General features: G+C 42.9%; 1 protein-coding gene across 4 annotated transcripts in view; it reads right to left on the bottom strand.

The window, feature by feature from the left end:
• Positions 1-21,934, bottom strand: part of otofa (otoferlin a) — a 137,203-nt gene that overhangs the window by 110,492 nt on the left and 4,777 nt on the right. For all 4 annotated transcript variants that reach the window (XM_029733007.1, XM_029733009.1, XM_029733006.1 and 1 more), the window contains exon 2: positions 15,569-15,627. In XM_029733007.1, coding sequence (XP_029588867.1) covers positions 15,569-15,627 — 59 coding nt within the window. The remainder of the gene's footprint in view (positions 1-15,568; positions 15,628-21,934) is intronic.

Below are 21,934 nucleotides of genomic sequence, written 5' to 3'. Positions count from 1 at the left end.
CTTTTAATTAATTTGTAAAAATGTACTTGCTTGACCATGCTGTGTGTCATGTAACTGTTTGTTACATGCAATATTTGCTTTGTGGACTTCACCGGACAGATGTTGCTCTCCGGTTTTGTGATGAAATGAACGCATGTGTAGTTGAATTTATTCCGCCACTGTGACTTTTGTCTTTTTGTTGTCTCTGCCTTATTGTATATCACGGTGGCATATGAACAAATGGGCTATAGAGCAAATAATGCAATTATCACAACATATAGTAGGTTGCTATATGGCATTTTTAATGGCTTGGCTTGGCTTCCCCATTGGTTTTACCCACTGGGGTCCTGACTGGGGTTTGTATTGGGTTCTGTGGAGGGAACATCATCTTGGATTCAATAAAATGACTTACTTGCAGATACCCAAATAATTGTCTTGTGTGGTATAGCAATTTTTTTTTGGTGGGGGGGGTGGTGATTTGCTGAAACTATTGCAATGTGTCACCATCAAACATATCTGATATCGACCTTATACCTTTCTGGTACCAGAGGTGGAAAATGCTATCAGAAATGCAAGGGGGAAAGACCTTGTTAGTAGCCCTTTCCTGCAGTCAATGACCAAAAACACCCTCTTTGGCCTCATGGGTGGAACGATATTAATATTTTTCATAAATAAATGTAACACATTTCACCTCTATATCAGACAAGGTACAGGTGTCTTCTTTTTTTAATCCCATAACCATGTGTGTGAGGTGTATACTTTTGTTTCAAAGTAGATTAGTTTAAGACTACCAAGAATCACTGCTGTAATTAATAAGGGGAGTCGGATCTTAACCTGTTGAGTGTCGAGATACAGAAACTCTAAGGCCAAGGTTGATAAATCATAGTCAATGCTAAACTATCTTGAGTTGTCCTGAAACTATCCTGACCATCTAACTCTAATAAAGCAATTGTACACGAGAGGGTGTGCTAAATGACTATTTTAGCTGTGCTAAAAAAGTTTTTTTGCACAAACTCAAGTGTACAATTGCTTTTCTAGAGGTGGTTGCCGACTAAATAAAAAACATTATTTTGATAAATGTATTCATAGGCTACTATTTCATCCTGACACATCTATGGTTGCTAGCCATCATTCTATCGGTTAGGTTGCCAGAGACGCGACCCAGTCATGAAGTCTTTTTGTTCTATATCTATGAACGCAACCTAGACGTTCGTTCTAAACGTTCCGTTGCCTTGCTTGCTGGCAACACTCTTATTCCTTGCTTGTTAGCTAGCCAACTACGGCTAACACAGTCAGGTGCAGCTAGAATAACAGCAAACTAGCAGCGAATGCTTTTGTTTAAGATGTTTTTGATGAATCCATAACAATGACCTTATGATGCACGATTTCGCCTGGCATAGAAAATGCGCTTTCTTGTCAGGACACTGTTCAAAGGAGCTAGCCAACTACACAGCTAGCACAATCACTTCAAACTGAACCTGGTAAGACAGCAAACTAGCTGCATTTCATGTCGTTTGACCTGTTTTTCTATTGACATTTCCTTGTATATATCCATAAAAACAATGCTGATTCATGACTTCGACTGGCTGAGAAAAAATATGTCAGTTCATTTTATCAGTTAGGTTGCCAGAGACACAACCCAGTCATGAAGTCTTTTTGTTCTATATCTATGGATAGATCGTTCGTTCTAAATGTTTCATTGCCATGCTGGCTAACATAGTCATGTCAAACCATGCAGCTAGAATAACAGCAAAGTAGCTGCATTTCGTTTGACCTGTTTCTCTATTGAAATTAATTTGTATATATCCATAAAAATGATGCTGATTCATGATTTTGTCAATAGACAGACAGCAAAGTTTGTATACACCCCCGTTAGGCTAGAAGCAAGGGGAAATAAAGTCTAGATGCTTTTTACAGTGGAGATCAAATTAATGAATTGGCTGGCTGTGCTGATGGGACAGTGGATGCTCAGGGATTTCTCAGATGAAAAAGAAAACAAGTTCCCCCTTTTTGGATCATAGGCTTACACATGCTAAACAGGTGTTTTAGTATGGGTGTCTCAACCTATCACAGTGCTTGTTTTGAACCACCCATTGTAGAATACCCTCTAACTCACATCCCAAGATTGCTGTACCATTTTCTTATAAACCTGTCGAGACCACCTTTTCAATATCACCAGACATCGGTCTATGAACCTCTGCACCATACCCTTTCAAGTCTATCAATCTAACCTGACAATCTGTACACAGACACCATACATAGAGCACAGGGACATGTCACTTACAGTATACCCATGGCTATACCAATAGTAAGGCTTTAGCCGTTGAAGACATAATACCATAACTGCGGCACTAATATTCTATTACACCAGCTGGGCGCAGTAAATGTGGGCTCCCGAGTGGCGCAGCGGTCTAAGGCACTGCATCTCAGTGCAAGAGGCGTCACTGCGGTCCTAGGTTTGAATCCAGGCTACATCACATCTGGCCATGATTGGGAGTCCCATAGGGCGGTGCACAATTGCCTGGGTAGGCTGTCATTGTAAATAAGAATTTGTTCTTAACTGACTTGCCTAGTTAAATAAAAATAAATATCCTGACACTTACCAAGGGCCTGAAAGTTCACTTGTACAAAGCAAGTTTTTCTCCAGTTTTGGACAAAATGAGACCATTATCTTCTAGCTATTAATGGTCATGATCTGTTTTTCTCGCTCTGGTAAAAAGAGGCAGTTTGTTGAGGGGGTTTCTGTAGTTTTCATCTCATTGAAAGATGATCGTGATTAAATCAAATCAAATCAAATTGTATTGGTCTCATAAACATGGTTAGCAGTTAATGCGAGTGTAGCGAAATGCTTGTGCTTCTAGTTCTGACCGTGCAGTATTATCTAACAAGTAATCTAACAAGTAATCTAACAATTTCACAACAACTACCTTATACACACAAGTGTAAAGGAATTAATAAGAATATGTACATATAAATATATGGATGAGCGATGGCCGAATGGCATAGGCAAGATGCAGTAAATGGTATAGAGTACAGTATATACATGAGATGAGTAATGTAGGGTATGTAAACATTATATAAATTGGCATTGTTTAAAGTGACTACTGATACATTTATTACATCATATTTTTTATTATTAAAGTGGCTAGAGATTTGAGTCAGTATGTTTGCAGCAGTCACTCAATGTTTAACAGTCTGATGGCCTTGAGATAGAAGCTGTTTTTCAGTCTCTCGGTTCCAGCTTTGATGCACCTGTACTGACCTCGCCTTCTGGATGATAGCGGGGTTGTAATGGTTTTCTTAGAGAAGTGGAGGAGTCAGGCGCAGGACACAGGGATAAAGGTAAACGAACGTGTTTACTAAAATTATCAATAAATCTTCTCATCGAAAAATACATAGTTTGGAGAAACACCTCCAACTACACAAAACAGACAAACAATCACCGACAAGACAAACAGGAAATACAGAGGTTAAATAATGAACATGATTAGCGAAATGAAAAACAGGTGTACACAATCAAGACAAAACCAAACGAACAGTGAAACATCGATCGGTGGCAACTAGTAAGCCGGTGACGTTGACCGCCGAACGCCGCCCGAACAAGGAGAGGGGCCGACTTCGGCGGGAGTCGTGACAGGGGTGAACAGGCAGTGGCTCGGGTGGTTGTTGTCCTTGATTATCTTTTTGGCCTTCCTGTGACATCGGGTGGTGTAGGTGTCCTGGAGGGCAGGTAGTTTGCCCCTGGTGATGCATTGTGCAGTCCTCACTACCCTCTGGAGAGCCTTACGGTTGTGGGCGGAGGAGTTGCCATACCAGGCGGTGATACAGCCTGATAGGATGCTCTCGATTGTACATCTGTAAAAGTTTGTGAATGTTTTTGGTGGCAAGCCAAATTTCTTCAGCCTCCTGAGGTTGACGAGGCGCCTTCTTCACCACGCTATCTGTGTGGGTGGACCATTTCAGTTTGCCCATGATGAGTACGCCGAGGAACTTAAAAATGTCCACCTTCTCCACTGCTGTCCCGTTGATGTGGATAAGGGGGTGCTCCCTCTGCTGTTTCCTGAAGTCCACGATCATCTCCTTTGTTGACGTTGAGTGTGAGGTTATTTTCCTGACACCACACTCCGAGGGCCCTCACCACCTCCCTGTAGGCCGTCTTGTCGTTGTTGGTAATGAAGCCTACCACTGTAGTGTCGTCTGCAAACTTGATGATTGAGTTGGAGGCGTGCATGGCCACGCAGTCATGGGTGAACAGGGAGTACAGGAGAGGGCTAAGAATGCACCCTTGTGTTGAGGATCAGATGTTGTTTCCTACCCTCACCACCTGGGGGCGGCTCGTCAGAAAGTCCAGGACCCAGTTGCACAGGGCTGGGTCGAGACCCAGGGTCTCACGCTTAATGACGAGTTTGGAGGCCATGCACGCCCTATCCACGCCTATGGTGTTAAATGCTGAGCTGTAATCGATGAACAGCATTCTTACATAGGTATTCCTCTTGTGCAGATGGGTTAGGGCAGTGTGCAGTGTGATTGCGATTGCATCGTCTGTGGACCTTTTAGGGCGGTAAGCAAATTGGAGTGGGTCTAGGGTGTCAGGTAGGGTGGAGATGATATGATCCTTGACTAGTCTCTCAAAGCACTTCATGATGACGGAAGTGAGTGCTACGGGGCGATTGTCGTTTAGCTCAGTTACCTTAGCTTTCTTGGGAACAGGAACAATGGTGGCCCTCTTGAAGCATGTGGGAACAGCAGACTGGGATAGGGATTGATTGAATATGTCCATAAACACACCAGCCAGCTGGTCTGCACATGCTCTGAGGACGTGGCTATGGATGGCGTCTGGGCCGGCAGCCTTGCGAGGGTTAACACTTTTAAATGTTTTTCTCATGTTGGCTGCGGTGTAGGAGAGCCTGCAGGTTTTGGTAGCGGGCCATGTCAGTGGCACTGTATTGTCCTAAAAGCGAGCAAAGAAGTTGTTTAGTTTGTCTGGGAGCAAGACAAGATGGGGCTGGTTTTCTTTTTGTAATCCGTGATTGACTGTAGACCCTGCCACATACGTCTCGTGTCTGAGCCATTGAATTGTGACTCTATTTTGTCTCTATACTGACGCTTAGCTTGTTTGATTGCCTTGCGGAGGGAATAGCTACACTGTTTGTATTCGGTCATGTTTCCGGTCGCCTTGCCATGATTAAAAGCAATGGTTCATGCTTTCAGTTTTGAGCGATTGCTGCCATCAATCCATGGTTTCTGGTTGGGGAAGGTTTTAATAGTCACCGTGGGTACAACATCACCAATGCACTTGCTAATAAACTCGCTCACCGAATCAGCGTATACATCAATGTTGTTGTCTGTGGCTATCCGGAACATATCCCAGTCCACGTGATCAAAGCAATCTTTAAGCGTGGAATCAGAATGGTCAGACCAGCGTTGAACAGACCTGAGTATGGGCGTTTCCTGTTTTAGTTTATGTCTATAGGCTGGGAGCAACAAAATTGAGATGTGGTCAGATTTGCTGAAAGAAGGGCGAGGGAGGGCTTTGTATGCGTCGCGGAAGTTAGAGTAGCAATGATACAGAATGTTGCCAGCCCGATTTCCTGGGGTAACAGTGTAAGAAATAACACATAAAAAAACAAAATACTGCATAGTTTCCTAAGAACGCGAAGCGAGGCGACCATCTCTGTCGGCGCCATCACGAAAGGAGTAGGCATGCAAAGTAGAAAAGAGGATGAAACATTCCCCCCAGAAATGACATTGTCTGTCATTGTGTGTGTGTGTGTGTTTGTTGAACAAAAACTACTAAAAACAGCAATGAATAATCCACAGAAGTGAGAAATGGAATGAGGAACTTCGTAGTCACAGGTACCCATGAAACCACTGCCTTCAGTAATGCAGTGTGGGGAAAAATAAGAATCTAAGGTACCATGCTGAAGGAATTTCTTGCCTTCAGCATTATCTAGGAATACATTTCTTCTACCATTTATTCAATGTGCTGAGATTTTGGAGAATACCTCTCTAGGGCAGCCCCCCAACCTTAGAGAACAGTGTGCAACCAGCCAGGAATATTTTGGAAGTGAAAAACAATCCAGTCTCTATGTAGTCTACAGATGCCTGTAGTAAACATCTCACAGTCTCAAAGCCCAATGACAAATCAGCATATTTCCTGGAGGTTGGTTATTCTGGTTTGGTGAACTGGACGCAGGGGCGCTAAGTTAACGACAACACTCACTAAATTAAACCCCATCATAACAAACAGCCACGAGTGCTCTCGTTTCCTGCAACTCAACCACATGCTGGGGTAATCAGGGAAGTGATGCGGGGACTTTCAGGAAGTTACCTCACAGTGGCCAGCAACTAGCCACTGGGGTCAACCACCGCGGGAGAGGGCAGGAATCAAGACAAGGCTTTCAGTGAGAGGTAAGGTGGGACTTTAAGTGTAACCAATGTAGGCCTGGCTGACAGGTACAATATAATATGTCATGAAGAGAATATGTAATATGTAAGCAAATGAAATAGTCATGAAAAAGTTAATACATTTTTAACATGTTGCTTTGAGTGCCTCTCATGAAAAAGTCAGTCTGTATGCCCTATGCATTATCTCTATGAAGGTTCCTCTGCATGAATAGGGCAGCAAGTTTAGAAACAGAGAGAGAGTTGTGTGAATTCATTTTTAGATCGGCATCCTCAGGCTTGTCTGTTTTAAAGCACAAATCACTTCCCAGAAACTCCGACTGCTGTTAACTAGAGGCCCAAATACACACCAGTATTCTAGCTGGAAGAGATGGCTGCATGGTGGTATATATACAGTATATATATTTATATTCCGGACTCTGACATTGCTCGTTCTGATATTTCTTACATTAGATTTACTTTTTGGTTGTTCTATTGTTAGATATTGCTGCACTTTTGGAGCAAATTTGTGTAGGCGACTAATAAACTTTGATTCGATTTTGATTTGAGTGGGAGACCGCAATTTAATGCAGCTAAAAGCTAACCCTCAAACCCAGCTGCGTTGAATTATGAATACAGATTCAGCATCCAGTCGAATATCAAAGGCATGTTCCAGGCCATGCATGAAGAAACAGGCTTCCTATCTTTATGCTAATGGTGCGGTGCTCTGCTAGAGATCCTGGGCTGGGAAATACAGTGAGTTTTATAAAGAAGATGATGAGGAGGATGATGATTAGGATGATGAAGATTAAACTGCTATCACATCCAAAGCTTTTTGGGTCAACTTATAAGATAAAACACCCACATACTCACACTGTTGAGGCTTTGCTCTATGCCCTAGGCTGCCTGGGGCCAGACTGGACAATCTATTGATGTTGAGTTGACATAATGACCTCTTCATCGTTTAACGGTTTGGATACATAAAGACAGGACAGGGAGAGTAGGATAAGGCTCTGTCTGATCAGATAATTTCTCCTACAGTAACTGTTCCAGCTACTGTTAGTGAGGGCTCAAGGAAAGCTCAGCAAAGTTGTGTGTGTGTGTGTGTGTGTGTGTGTGTGTGTGTGTGTGTGTGTGTGTGTGTGTGTGTGTGTGTGTGTGTGTGTGTGTGTGTGTGTGTGTGCTCATCTGCCTCTGGGGAAGTAGATAAAGTGAACCATTGCCAAAATCCCCAAGTATCCCTTTAACCGTTGTGTTGTCTTAAGGGTCAAAAATGACCCGCCACTACGTTTAACAGCAGCGAAAACCCCCTAAATTATCTTTTGTCAAATAGAAATTTGATGACTTTTCCTAGAGTGGCCCCAACAATAGAAAAAGTGAAACATCGCCTTTGTTCATATTTCCATGAAAGCTGTACACCACCAGGGTACAAAGATTGTCTTAGGGTCATTTTGACCCGGCAGTTATAAAATAATTTACAAAGACACATACACACAATGAGAAATTGAGATTGTGTGCTACTGATTGAACTCAGACAAAACTAACATGACAGAAAAAGTTCCAGAAAAAATATACAACATTTCAGACAAAATGAACAACATTTCAGACAAAATAAACATTTCTTGAAAGCATTGTTTACTAATGGGGAATGCAGTCAGAGGCTAAAGGTGCTGCAGATGACAGTCCCAGTTCTCTCTTTGCTGAAGCCATGAGTGCATGTTTCAGTGCCCAACAGGTCATAGATCTGATTTTTTCAGATGTCCAGGAGGAACAAGAGAACAATGATTTAGAAGAGGAGGAGGTTACTGAAGAAGAAGATGGGGAAGAATACAACCCAGAGCACGATGCATCATCTTCAGATGAAGAAGAAATTCCCCAAGCTGAAAGAGAGACATTTTTGTCAAAGAACAGCAAAATAACATGGTCCTTGTCACCATATGACAACCAGGGCAGGGTGGCAGCACAAAATGTCATAAGGATTACCCCAGGGCCCACAAGACATGCAGTTGCCCATGCCCAGGACATCGCCTCAATATTCTACATGTTCATCACACCAGCCATCGAAAGAATCATCCTGTAGATTACAAATTTGGAGGGTTTCCGTAAATATGGAGACAACTGGAAAAGGATGGATGAGATTGACCTGCGTGCCTACATAGGACTGCTAATCTTAGCAGGTGTGTATAGGTCCCGAGGCGAAGCTACATGTAGTCTCTGAGATGCAGAGAGTGGAAGGGCGATTTTCCATGCTACGATGCCACTGAAAGTCTTTCACACTTTCTCAAGAAGGCTACGATTTGATAACCGTAAGTCAAGAACATGTATCCAAGATGGCGTAGCAGTCGGAAGTGTGTTTGTCTTGTCCCATCTTGTCCCGTATAAATAATCGTTTTCCTCATTTTTTTCCCATATATATTTCGTATATATTTTAATCTCACTTTCCATCTACGGACTGAATATACTCTCCTGCAACCCACCTCACCCAATGTGGTACAGATCTGCAATTTTTATACTTTAGAACCGGAACCCCCATCAGAAGCTAGCCAGCTAAATAGCTATTAGCTAGTAGTCAGTTAGCCACTGCAAGCGGTCTTTACCGTTAACTCGGACACCAGCCAGCTTCAGCTGCCAGTCTGCACAGCGCGATATCAACCCAGAGCATGTCGGACTGTTTTTTCTCTACCACATCTCCGGATTCCTACTGCAAGCTCCGGACTATTACACCGGATCATCGCAGCTAGCTAGCTGCAATCCGAGTGGCTACTCCAGGCTAACGCCTCTGTCCTGAAGCAAGCACCAGTTAGCCTTGAGATAGCCTCGAGCTAGGCCCATCTCCCAGCTAGCCGAAGAGGTCTACCAGCTAATTCTTGGGCTACAATACCTCTTTTGCCAACTGGACCCTTTATTGCCGACACGGAGCCCCGCCGATCCATCACAACTGATCTGCCGACGTAATCGTCCGAGGTGGTTGCAACGTCGCCGAAGACCCATCTACTGGCCCCGGCCCGCTAGCTTTCTGAATTGCCGTGTCTCCAGCTCGCCTAGCGTAGTAGCGACTACTGAACGGCTCCCTGACTCACCTATTGCTGCTCATTGGACCCTATGATCACTCGGCTACACATGCCTCTCCCGAATATTAATATGTCTTGCCTACTGCTGTTTAGGTTAGTTATTATTGTTTTTTTTCACTGTGGAGCCCCCAGCCCCGCCCTAAATGCCTTAGATAGCTCTTTTGTCCCACCCTCCACACATGTGGAGACCTCACCTGGCTTAACTGGTGCCTCCAGAGATGCAACCCCTCTCATTGTCACTCAATGCCTAGGTTTACCTCCACTGTACTCACATCCTACCATACCCTTGTATGTACATTATGCCCTGAATCTATTCTACCATGCCCAGAAATCTGCTCCTTTATTCTCTGTTCCCAATGCATCAGACGACCAGTCCTTATAGCCTTTAGCAGTAGCCTTATCTTACTCCTCCTCTGTTCCTTTGGTGATGTAGAGGTTAACCCATGCCCTTTAGCCCCCAGCGCCACTCCTATTCCCCAGACATGCTCAATTGTTGACTTCTATAACTGTAAAAGCCTTTGTTTCATGCATGTCAACATCAGAAGCCTCCTCCCTAAGTTTGTTTTATTCACTGCTTTAGCACACTCCGCCAACTCTGATGTCCTAGCCGTGTCTGAATCCTGGCTTAGGAAGGCCACCAAAAATTCTGACATTTCCATTCCCAACTACAACATTTTCCGTCAAGATAGAACTGCCAACGGGGGCGGAGTTGCAAAGATACTACTGCAGACATAGCCTGCAGAGTTCTGTCATACCATCCAGGTCTGTGCCCAAGCAATTCGAACTTCTACTTTTAAAAATTCCTTTCCAGAAATAAGTCTCTCACCGTTGCCGCTTGTTATAGACCCCCCTCAGCCCCCAGCTGTGCCCTGGACACTATATGTGAATTGATTGCCCCCCATCTATCTTCAGAGTTTGTACTGTTAGGTGACCTAAACTGGGATATGCTTAACACCCTGGCCATCCTACAATCTAAGCTAGATGCCCCCAATCTCACACAGATTATCAAGGAACCTACCAGATACAACCCTAAATCCGTAACCATGGACACCCTCATAGATATCATCCTGACCAACTTGCCCTCTAAATACACCTCTGCTGTCTTCAACCAAGATCTCAGTAATCACTGCCTCATTGCCTGCGTCCGTAATGGGCCCGCGGTCAAATGACCACCCCTCATCACTGTCAAATGCTCCCTTAACCTCTCTTGGGTAGGGGGCAGTATTTTCACGTCCGGATAAAAAATGTATCCGATTTAATCTGGTTATTACTCCTGCATATAATTGTTTGATTTGGATAGAAAACACCCTAAAGTTTCTAAAACTGTTTGAATGGTGTCTGTGAGTATAACATAACTCATATGGCAGGCCAAAACCTGAGAAGATTCTATACAGGAAGTGCCCTCTCTGACCATTTCTTGGCCTTCTATAGCCTCTTTATCAAAAACAGAGGATCTCTGCTGTAACATGACATTTTCTAAGGCTCCCATAGGCTCTCAGAAGGCGCCAGAACGGGGAATGATGACTCTGCAGTCCCTGGCTGAAAAACAGTAGCGCATTTGGAAAGTGGTCGATCTGAGAACAATGACACGGGTGCGCGCGTGCATGTGAAGACACCATTTCTTCTTTCAGTCTTTGAACGAAAACAACGTCTCCCGGTTGGAATATTATGGTTGTTTTCTGTGACACTAATACTAATTACTGATAGTAACCTCTTGTGTCAAAGGGTTGCTGTTCTTTCCGGCAGTATTGTCACACCCTGATCTGTTTCACCTTTCCTTGTGCTTGTCTCCACCCCCTCCAGGTGTCGCCCATTCTCCCCATTATCCCCTGGGTACTTATACCTGTGTTCTCTGTTTGTCTGTTGCCAGTTCGTCTTGTTTGTCAAGTCAAAAGGCGGTTTGTTTCTCAGCTCCTGCTTTTCCCCATCTCTCTTTTCTCGCCCTCCTGGTTTTGACCATTGCCTGTCCTGACTCTGAGCCCGCCTGCCTTCCACTCTGCCTGCCCCTGAGCCTGCCTGCCGTCCGGTGCCTTTGCCCCTACTCTGGATAACTGACCCCTGCCTGCCTTGACCTGTCGTTTCCCTGCCCATGTTGTTGTAATAAACATTGTTACTTCAACTCAGTCTGCTCTTGGGTCTTACCTGAAATTTGATAAGTATATGCCCAGCAAGCCAGCCAAGTATTGCATCAAGATATGGTTGGCCTGTAATGCACAATCCAGCTACGCTTGGAAGATGCAAGTCTACACAGGGAAGCCGCAAGTCTATACAGGGAAGCCGACCGAGTGGAGGCCCGGAGAAGAACCAGGGGATGCGGGTTGTGCTTGATGTGACAGATGGACTGAGGGGGTACATTGTCACGTGTGACAATTTCTTCACCTCTTATGAACTCAGCCAGCAGCTCCTGAAGAGGAAGATCACCATGGTTGGCACAGTTAGAAAGAACAAGCCTGAGCTCCCCCCTGCACTCCTCACAACATGGGGGAGAGAAGCCTTCTCATCAAAGTTTGCCTTCACTCCCACCACCACTCTAGTTTCTTACCTCCCAAAGAGGAACAAGAATGTGGTCCTCCTGAGCACACTGCACAAAATGGCTGAGATCAGTGATCGTGAGGACAGGAAGCCAGCCATCATCCTGGACTACAACCACAACAAAGGAGGCGTGGACAACCTGGACAAGGTGATTGGAACTTACAGCTGCAGGAGGATGTGTAAGGAGTGTGTAATCGGTGGCAGGGAAGTCAGACGCAGGAGAGCAGAACTTGGTAATAGCCGGAGCAGTTTAATAGCAAAACCCACGGCATCAAAAATAACAAGATAATTGGGTACAAAACCTGTCGCGCACCAAACAACACGTGCACAAGCACTTACAATAAACAATACTGCACAAAGACATGGGGGGGACAGAGGGTTAAATACACAACACTTAATGGGGGAAATGAGAACCAGGTGTGTAGGAAAACAAGACAAAACAAATGGAAAATGAAAAGTGGATCGATGATGGCTAGAAGACCGGTGCGCCGCCCGAACAAGGAGAGGAACCGACTTCGGTGGAAGTCGTGACAGGATGACTGCCCGCTGCCCCTGGTCATCTTCCATAACATCATTGATGTGTCCTCATACAATGCCTTCGTGATATGGAACAAGATCAACCCTACCTGGATGCCTGATAAGCGGAACAAGAGAAGGGTTTTCCTGGAGCAGACTCTTGGCCTGATCCACCTGAGGCTGCAGCTGGGGCAGGCAAGAGGAAGATGTGCCAATTCTGCCCCCAAAGGACTGTAAAACAAATACTATATGCTGCACATGTGAGAAATACATCTGCAAAGTCCATGCACACACACTTGTATACTGTCCTACATGTGCTAATTAGAGTTGATTGATTTATGTTATGTTTTATGTTTTTGTTTTGTATCTATTATCTTATTTTATTCTTATTTATTGTTGTTGTTTATACACCTTGTGGGTGCGGGCAATGGTTAAAAAAATGGGAGAAGACTAGTATTTTGTAGTTGAATTCCTCATTGTACAGTATATAAGAATATATCATTATGTTGCCAAAAAAGGTCAAGACTGTTATTGTTTCCCTTCAATTAAATGCATTCAAAACTACTTTCTGCACATTTCTGCTACTTTCTTAGGCTATGAAGTGCTATCTCTTGCTAAAAAAATGGTTTACACCTATGCAGTACCTTTAGCAATAATAATAATAAACCTCTACTTTAGTAAAGAAAACAATTATGACAGGTGTGTTGTAATAAAAATGAGTGTTGTCCACTGATTAAATGCAGTCTTTCTGCATTGTGAAGAAGGAAAACCCAGATATTCACAAAGTTTGTGATGAATGACAGGTTGTTTCTTCATGCAAAATAGATTTGGGGTTTAAAATTCAATTAAGCTGCTTTATTTTAGGGGTTTAGCGAAGGCGGGTCATTTTTGACCCTCAGGACAAGGGGAGGATACCGAATGTTAAGACAACACAAGGGTTAAGTCCCATAAAACCGTTGATCGTGATTAGACTCAAACAATAGCGCTGGTTATGAGCAAAGGAAACAGCACTCAGTGCCTGAGCCAAGCTGCTCCCATCAAAGGGAACATGTTCTGCTCTTAAACAACAAGTAGTAACTCTCAAGCTCTCTTCTATGTGAGATTAAAACTCTAATGTAAACGCCATGGGAATGCATAGTCTAAATTTTGTCTGGTACACTTTATCTTTCTCTCTCTCTATCTCTCTTTCCCTCTTTATATTTCTGACTCTCCTCTCTCTGTATTTCATTCTCTACTCCTCTCACTCTACACTCCACCATCTCTCAATTCCTCCTACCCTGCCTTCCCTCCTTCCCTCCATCCCATTCCCACTGGTAGCCTTCATGTCTAAAAGCATTACAAAGCTGATTTTCCAACCTGACAAGAGGAATCCTACTGGGAAAACGCCCATGAATCCAACAGCGACAGAGCCAAACAGAGCAAACCTCCACCAAAGCTACTGGATCCTGAGGCATTACAGGTCTACAATTTATTATAATCATATTCAGAGTAGAGCAGGGATCTAATGCCTGCTAATGTCATTTGTTCATTTATATGACCAATGTAAATGTAAATTCCTCCCTATCATATTCCAGATAAATCTCAGATCTTGCTCCCTCTCTCTCTTTCTCTCTCTCTCTCTTTCAGACTTTCATTAGCCTGTAGTTTGTCTGGTGTAATCACACTATACACCAAGTATTTAATGTCACACATGGCTGCCATCCTCTACCCCACATAGACCTCCACCAAATACCGGCATTGCAAGTGGCCCATTAGAGTGGACAACAAAAGAGATTCCTTCCTCTTATCTTAAAGAGAATCTCCGGTACCTTTTGTATACATTTAGCCAGTAGTTCTGAAAGTAGCACTCACAAGCCAAAGGTTATGTGCATATATGTGCACCACATCATTGCTCTCTCTCTCTTTGATGTGTCCACTGAGCCATTGGCCCCGCCCTGCATCCTCATTGGATAAAGCTGGACAGGCCTCTTGCAAGCTGTCGTTCAAATGCAAGGGGCTGAAGCTCATTGGCTAGAATCCTGTCTCAGCCTCCAGTATTTATGCTGCAGTAGTTTATGTGTCGAGGGGCTAGGGTCAGTCTGTTATATCTGGAGTATTTCTCCAGTCTAATCCGGTGTCCTGTGTCAATTTAAGTATACTCTCTCTCTCTCTCTCTCTCTCTCTCTCTCTCTCTCTCTCTCTCTCTCTCTCTCTCTCTCTCTCTCTCTCTCTCGGAGGACCTGAGCCCTTGGACCATGCCTCAGGACTACCTGGCCTGATGACTCCTTGCTGTCCCCAGTCCACCTGGCCGTGTTGCTGCTCCAGTTTCAACTGTTCTGCCTGCAGCTATGGAACCCTGACCTGTTCACTGGACGTGCTACCTGTCCCAGACCTGCTGTTTTCAACTCTCTAGACAGCAGGAGCGGTAGATATACTCTGAATGATTGGCTATGAAAAGCCAACTGACATTTACTCCTGAGGTGCTGACCTGTTGCACCTTCGACAACCACTGTGATTATTATTATTTGACCCTGCTGGTCATCTATGAACATTTGAACATCTTGGCCATGTTCTGTTATAATTTCCACCCGGCACAGCCAGAAGAGGACTGGCCACCGCTCATAGCCTGGTTCCTCTCTAGGTTTCTGCCTAGGTTCTGGCCTTTCTAGGGAGTTTTTCCTAGCCACCGTGCTTCTACACCTGCATTGCTTGCTGTTTGGGTTTTAGGCTGGGCTTCTGTACAGCACTTTGTGACATCAGCTGATGTAAGAAGGGTTTTATAAATAAATGTGATTGATTGATTGATATTTTTGTGTTAGAAAAGTCAATAGGTAGGGGGAGATGGATACATTACATATATAGGCACTCAGACATGAAGGGTTAAGATGGGTATCGAACATATAACCTTTCTGTCTTTCTTTCTGTCTCCATCATGGGGCGGAAAGTAGCCTAGTGGAAGAAACCTAGAGAGGAACCAGGCTATGAGGGATGGCCAGTCCTCTTCTGGCTGTGCTGGGTGGAGATTAAATATAAACTCAAAAGAGAAAAGGCTTTATGGCTATTTGGAAGCGATAAGATGGAATGGGAGTAATAGAAGAGTTACAAACCTCATCAAATCTTGCCTCATCCTCACAGTTTTCCAGCACATGCGTGTAGAGCGACAGACCTGAGGGGTGGAAGGACAGAGGTCAGGGGTTAGACAGGTTCAAAAGGCTCAAATGAAATTCCAAACATAAAAATGCATGTGTATCAATGAGTCTTGTATATGCGTTGAATAACACATTGCAAAGCAAATATATACATCCACTGGACATTTCACACCTTTGCTATTTGGTGCCAAAACATTTACAAATGTTGGCGTTTCGCAAGCATATTCCTACTGCTAGTTCCACTGTTAATATAAAAAGGTAACACGCAAGAAGAATTAGCAAAATTCTATATTTCAAAGTTAAAATGTATATTGTATCGCAGCCCTTACGAAAGATTATTGCAGTCAGAGTGCAGTATAACTGCAGTTAGATTGCAGTATAACTCAGATCAAATCACATTTTATTTGTCACATGCACCGAATTCAACTTTACCTCTCTACCTGGCTTGATACGATGAGCCAGAGGAGAGAAAGACAGGCAGACAGATAAACGACTAAACTAGGACTCATAATGACACTGAATGTGACAGACAAAAAAGTGAGAGGAAAAGAGAGAGAGAATTACATCTCTCTACGCATACATTATGTTTTTAAATACAAGGAGAAGGAATGATTGTGGATTACAGGAAAAGGAGGGCCCTCATCGACAGGGCAGTAGTGGAGCAGGTTGAGAGCTTCAAGTTTCTTGGTGTTCACATCACCAACAAACTACCATGGTCCAAACACACCAAGACAGTTGTGAAGAGGGCACGACAACGCCAATCTCCCATCAGGAGACTGAAAAGATTTGGCGTGTCTCCTCAGATCCTCAAAAAGTTCTACAGCTGCACCATCGAGAGCATCCTGACTGGTTGCATCACCACTTGGTATGGAAACTGCTCAGCCTCCGACTGCAAGGTGCTACAGAGGGTAGTGCGTACGGCCCAGTACATCACTGGGGCCAAGTTTCCTGCCATCCAGGACCTCAATACCAGGCGGTGTCAGAGGAAGGCCCTAAAAATTGCCAAAGACTCCAGCCACCCTAGTCATAGATTGTTCTCTCTGCTACCGCAGGGAAAGCAGTACCGGAGAGCCAAGTCTAGGTCCAAAAGGCTTCTAAACAGCTTCTACCCCCAAGCCAGTGTTGAGCACTATGACTTCACATTCGTTGTATGTTTGTTGTTTTCTTAGTTTCACTTTAATAAAATTTGTGGAACTCAAATCACGCTGCGCCTTGGTCCGACCTTTTCTACGAGCGTAACAGTGTTAATGAATGAAATACCTGTTTAGGTGCATTTTGGATTATACCAGTGTCAGGGTTTGGGCTTTTTTCCTTTTGAAGTTGCTCATTTTTAGGAGAGCTTTGGCTGGAGTGACATTTTGTCAGGTGTGTTACTAGCACTTTGTCAAAGATTTAGGCGCTCTGCCTTAGAAGCCTTTAGCTTCTGTGAATTGGCTGTTGCATTTATTTTACTTGTTTGTTATTTTTGTCAGTCAAGTGTTCATGAATATCAGTATTCATGGTTCCAGCTCACCTTCTGCACCTGTAAATGAATACCACCATTTTGCACGTGAATTCCATCTGACTCCTGATGCTTCGTACCCCTGACAAGACCGTAGAGTCCACTATCTTACAAAATCCTAAATGTGTCAGACTAAGTGGAAAGGGCAAGACAGAGTAATGGGGCTATAATAACCTAATGACAAACATAAAACCACACTTGGCTTGATACGAGGAGCCAAAGGAGAGGCAGACAGATAAACGACTAAATTAGGACTCACGAAACAGAGGGGGGAAAAGAGAGAAAGAGAACTACCTCTCTCTATGCAGACATGTTTTTAAAGAAAAGGAGAAGCATGAACACAGCAATACCTCCATTATAATTCAATTACCACTGTGTGAATTTGTAGCTAAACATCTTTTACATTTTCAGTCAGGTTGTTTAAGAAATTATGCACCAATATACGCTGAGTATACAAAACATTAAGGACACCTGCTCGTTCTATGACATAGATAGACTGACCAGGTGAATCCAGGTGAAAGCTATGATCCCTTATTGATGTCACTTGTTAAATTCACTTCAATCAGTGTAGATGAAGGGGAGGAGACAGGTTAAAGAAGGATTTTTAAGCCTTGAGACAATTGAGACATGGATTGTGTATGTGTGCCAATCAGAGGGTGAATGGGCAAGACAAAAGTTTTCAGTGCCTTTGAATGGGGTATGGTAGTACGTGTCAGGCGATTTGTGTCACAAACTGCAACGCTGCAGGGTTTTTCACACTCAACAGGTTCCCGTGTGTATCAAGAATGGTCCACCACCCATAGGACAGCCAGCCAACTTGACAAAACTGTGGGAAGCATTGGAGTCAACATGGGCCAGCATCCCTGTGGAATGCCTACGATACCTTATAGAGTCCATTCCCCGACGAATTGATGCTGGACTCAGGGCAAAAGGGCAACTCAATATTAGGAAGGTGTTCCTAAAGTTTGGAATATTCAGTGTACATACAGTACGAAAACAAACACAGTAAATACAGTGCCTATTGGGTCTATTCTTTGTGAAAGAGGCAACAAATACAGCTGTAAGTATTTCTGGGTAAGTCACTAAGAGCTTTCTACACCTGAATTGTGCAACATTTGCCCATTATTCTTTTCATAATTCTTCAAGCTCTGTCAAATTGATTGTTGATCATTTTTAGACAATCATTTTCTGGTCTTGCCATAGATTTTCAAGTAGATTTAAGTCAAAACTGTAACTCCGCCACTCAGGAACATTCACTGTCTTCTTGGTATGCAACGCCAGTGTATATTTGGCCTTGTGTTTTAGGTTACTGTCCTGCTGAAAGGTGAAATTATCTCTCAGTGTCTGGTGGAAAGCAGACTGAACCAGGTTTTCCTTTAGGATTTTGCCTGTGCTTAGCTCCATTCAGTTTATTTATTTTTTATCCTGAAAAACTCCCAAGTTCTTGCCGATGACAAGCATACCCATAACATGATGCAGCCACCACCGTACTTGAAAATATGAAGCGTGGTACTCAGTGATGTGCTGTGTTGGATTTGCCCCAAACATAACACTTTGTAATCAAGACATAAAGTTAATTTCTTTGCAACATATTTAGGAGTTTTTCTTTAGTGCCTTGTTGCAAACAGGAAGCATGTTTTGGAATATTTTTATTATGTACAGGCTTCCTTCTTTTCATTCTGTCAATTCGGTTAGTATTGTGGAGTAACTACAAAGTTGTTAATCCATCCTCAGTTTTCTCCAATCAGCCATTAAACTCTGTAACTGTTTTAAAGTCACCATTTGCTTCATCTCTGTATCTCACACATACAATTATCTGTAAGTTCCATCAGTCTAGCAGTGAATTTCAAACACAGATTCAACCACAAGACCAGGGAGGTTTTCCAATGCCTCGTAAAGAAGGGCACCTATTGGTAGATAAAAAAAATAATTTTAAAAAGCAAACACCTTTGAGCATGGTGAAGTTATTAACTACTCTTTGGTTGCTGTATCAATACACCCAGTCACTACAAAGATACAGACATCCTTCCTAACTGCCAGAGAGGAAGGAAACCGCTCAGGGAGTCCAATGGTGATTTTAAAACAGTTACAGCGTTTAATGGCTGTGATAGGAGAAAACTGATGATGGATCAACAACATTGTAGTTCCTCGACCACAATACTAACCTAATTGACAGAGTGAAAAGAAGAAAGCCTGTACAAAATAATATTCCAAAACATGCATCCTGTCTCTGTAATTCTTATCAAATTCTAATAAAAACAAAACAAAAACTTGCGGCTATGTCTAAATACAGTTACAGGCACAATCATTACTCCCCGTGGGCATATAATACAGACAAGCCAACTTAGAATATGGATGGTTTCACGTACAGTTGAAGTCGGAACTTTACATACACCTTAGCCAAATACATTTATTAAACTCTGTTTTTCACAATTCCTGACATTTAATCCTAGTAAAAATGTCCTGTCTTAGGTCAGTTAGGAACACCACTTTGTTTTAAGAATGTGAAATGTCAGAATAATAGTAGAGAGAATGATTTTTTTCAGCTTTTATTTCTTTCATCACTTTCCCAGTGGGCCAGAAGTTTACATACACTCAATTAGTATTTGTTAGCATTGCCTTTAAATTGTTTAACTTGGGTCAATTGTTTTGGGTAGCTTTTTTATGGAGGTTTTGGAGCAGTGGCCTTTCAGGTTATGTTGATATAGGACTCGTTTTACTGTGAATATAGATACTTTTGTACCTGTTTCCTCCAGCATCTTCAAAGGGTCCTTTGCTGTTGTTATTGGGAATTTTCCAAGCTGTTTAAAGGCACAGTCAACTTAGTGTATGTAAACTTCTGACCCACTGGAATTGTGATACAGTGAATTGTAAGTGAAATAATCTGTCTGTAAACAATTTTTGGAAAACCCATTACCACTGCATGAAATTCTCACTTTTACGCTTGTTTTTAAGGACACACCTTAAATATTGCCACCATTCCCACCCACCTCAGCGCAAGCGAGCTGATGTTAGACAGGTAAATTGCCAAATCTGACGTTAGGGCTGGAAAATGCCAGTGCGCCAGATTTACATGACGAAATTGTACACTAACGTGCGTTTGATACTTGCGTCACCTTAGCACTAGCTGAAAATAGAGGCCATAATGTTATGTAAGTACTCTTAACACCAAACAATTCGAATATAACAAGGCATCGGGAGTGAGGGATAAAAAAAACTGGGAATGTGGGACCATGGCAGAGATATAAATGACAAAGGCAAAGCAGAGCAGCAAGTCAATAAAAACAGAAAGAGAGAAAGACAGAGACAGACAGACGTAAGGAGATTGAGAGAGAGAAAAGGAGAACACCTACAGCGAGGTACATCAATCAATATACTATGGTGAATAGTAGACATGGGGACAGTCTGTGCACTTTCAATTTCTGGGGATTTATAGAATGAAAGCGTTTTTTTACTGATATCTTACTGAAGGGTGAAAGGTTATACCAGCAGAGCAGAGGGAATAAATACACTTGCAGTGTTCTGTAACAAAAAAAAAGATTTACAGGAAAGAGAGCGTTCAGCAACCTGTTTCATTTCTACAATTTAGCAGAGGAACAGAAAGAAACAAATTGAGTGACAGAGAGGGTGGGAGAAAACGAGAGAGAGAGTCCCTTCCATAACTATTTCAAATTTGAGAGAGAGAGAGAGAGAATTATCCTAAGCAGGCAGAACGATAACAACTTATTTGCGAAGCAAGTAATCTGTAATTGAATCTCAACCAGAGTGAATCTGACTTAGTTCCGTGATGGCGGAAATAATAATTAAATTTCTCATTTATTTTATATACAGCGTAACACATTGGCTGTGCTAACTTCGCCTCAGGCCCGGGAAGAGAAGACAAGCATTACCATCAAGCCCTATTACAGTGTAGTAGAAGTTGGAGTATCTGGCTTTAGAATAGGGAAGTGCTTGACTTCACAACTGGGCTAATGAAGATAACAAAGCACCAATCTATTTTTACCAGCGGGCAATTCAACACCCTTCCAAAATTATGTTGGTGAAATATTCATGCTGTCATTCAACACATGGTGACAATAGATTTGGGAAAATACTTGGCCTTTGTGGACGGACTTTCCTCTACCAATCACTGAAATGTACAGTACCAGCCAAAAGTTTAGGCACACCTATTAATCGTTCCAAGGTTTTTCTTTATTTTTACTATTTTATACATTGTAGAATAATAGTGAAGACATCAGAACTATGAAATAACACATATGGAATCATGTAGTAAGCAAAAAAGTGTTAAACAAATCAAAATAAATGTAATATTTGAGATTCTTTAAAGTAGCCACCCTTTGCCTTGATGACAGCTTTGCACAATCTTGGCATTCTCTCAACCAACTTCACCTGGAATGATCTTCCAACAGTCTTGAAGAAGTTCCCACATATGCTGAGCACTTGTTAGCTGCTTTTCCTTCACTCTGCAGTCCAGCTCATCCCAAACCATCTCAATTGGGTTGAGGTTGGGTGATTGTGGAGGCCAGGTCATCTGATGCAGCACTCCATCACTCTCTTTCTTGGTCGAATAGCCCTTACACAGCCTGGAGATGTGTTGGGTAATTGTACTGTTGAAAAACAAATGATAGTTCCACTAAGCGCAAACCAGATGGGATGGCGTATCGCTGCAAAATGCTGTGGTAGCCATGCTTGTTAAGAGTGCCTTGAATTCTAAATAAATCACAGACAGTGTCACCAGCAAAGCACCCCCACACCATCATACCTCCTCCATGCTTCACAGTGAGGACCACACATGCAGAGATCATCCATTCTGCACCTATTCT

The sequence above is a fragment of the Salmo trutta genome, chromosome 35 (assembly GCF_901001165.1).
Source record: "Salmo trutta chromosome 35, fSalTru1.1, whole genome shotgun sequence".
NCBI classification, from domain to species: Eukaryota; Metazoa; Chordata; class Actinopteri; order Salmoniformes; family Salmonidae; genus Salmo; species Salmo trutta.
This window is presented reverse-complemented; position numbering and strand designations above follow the sequence as displayed.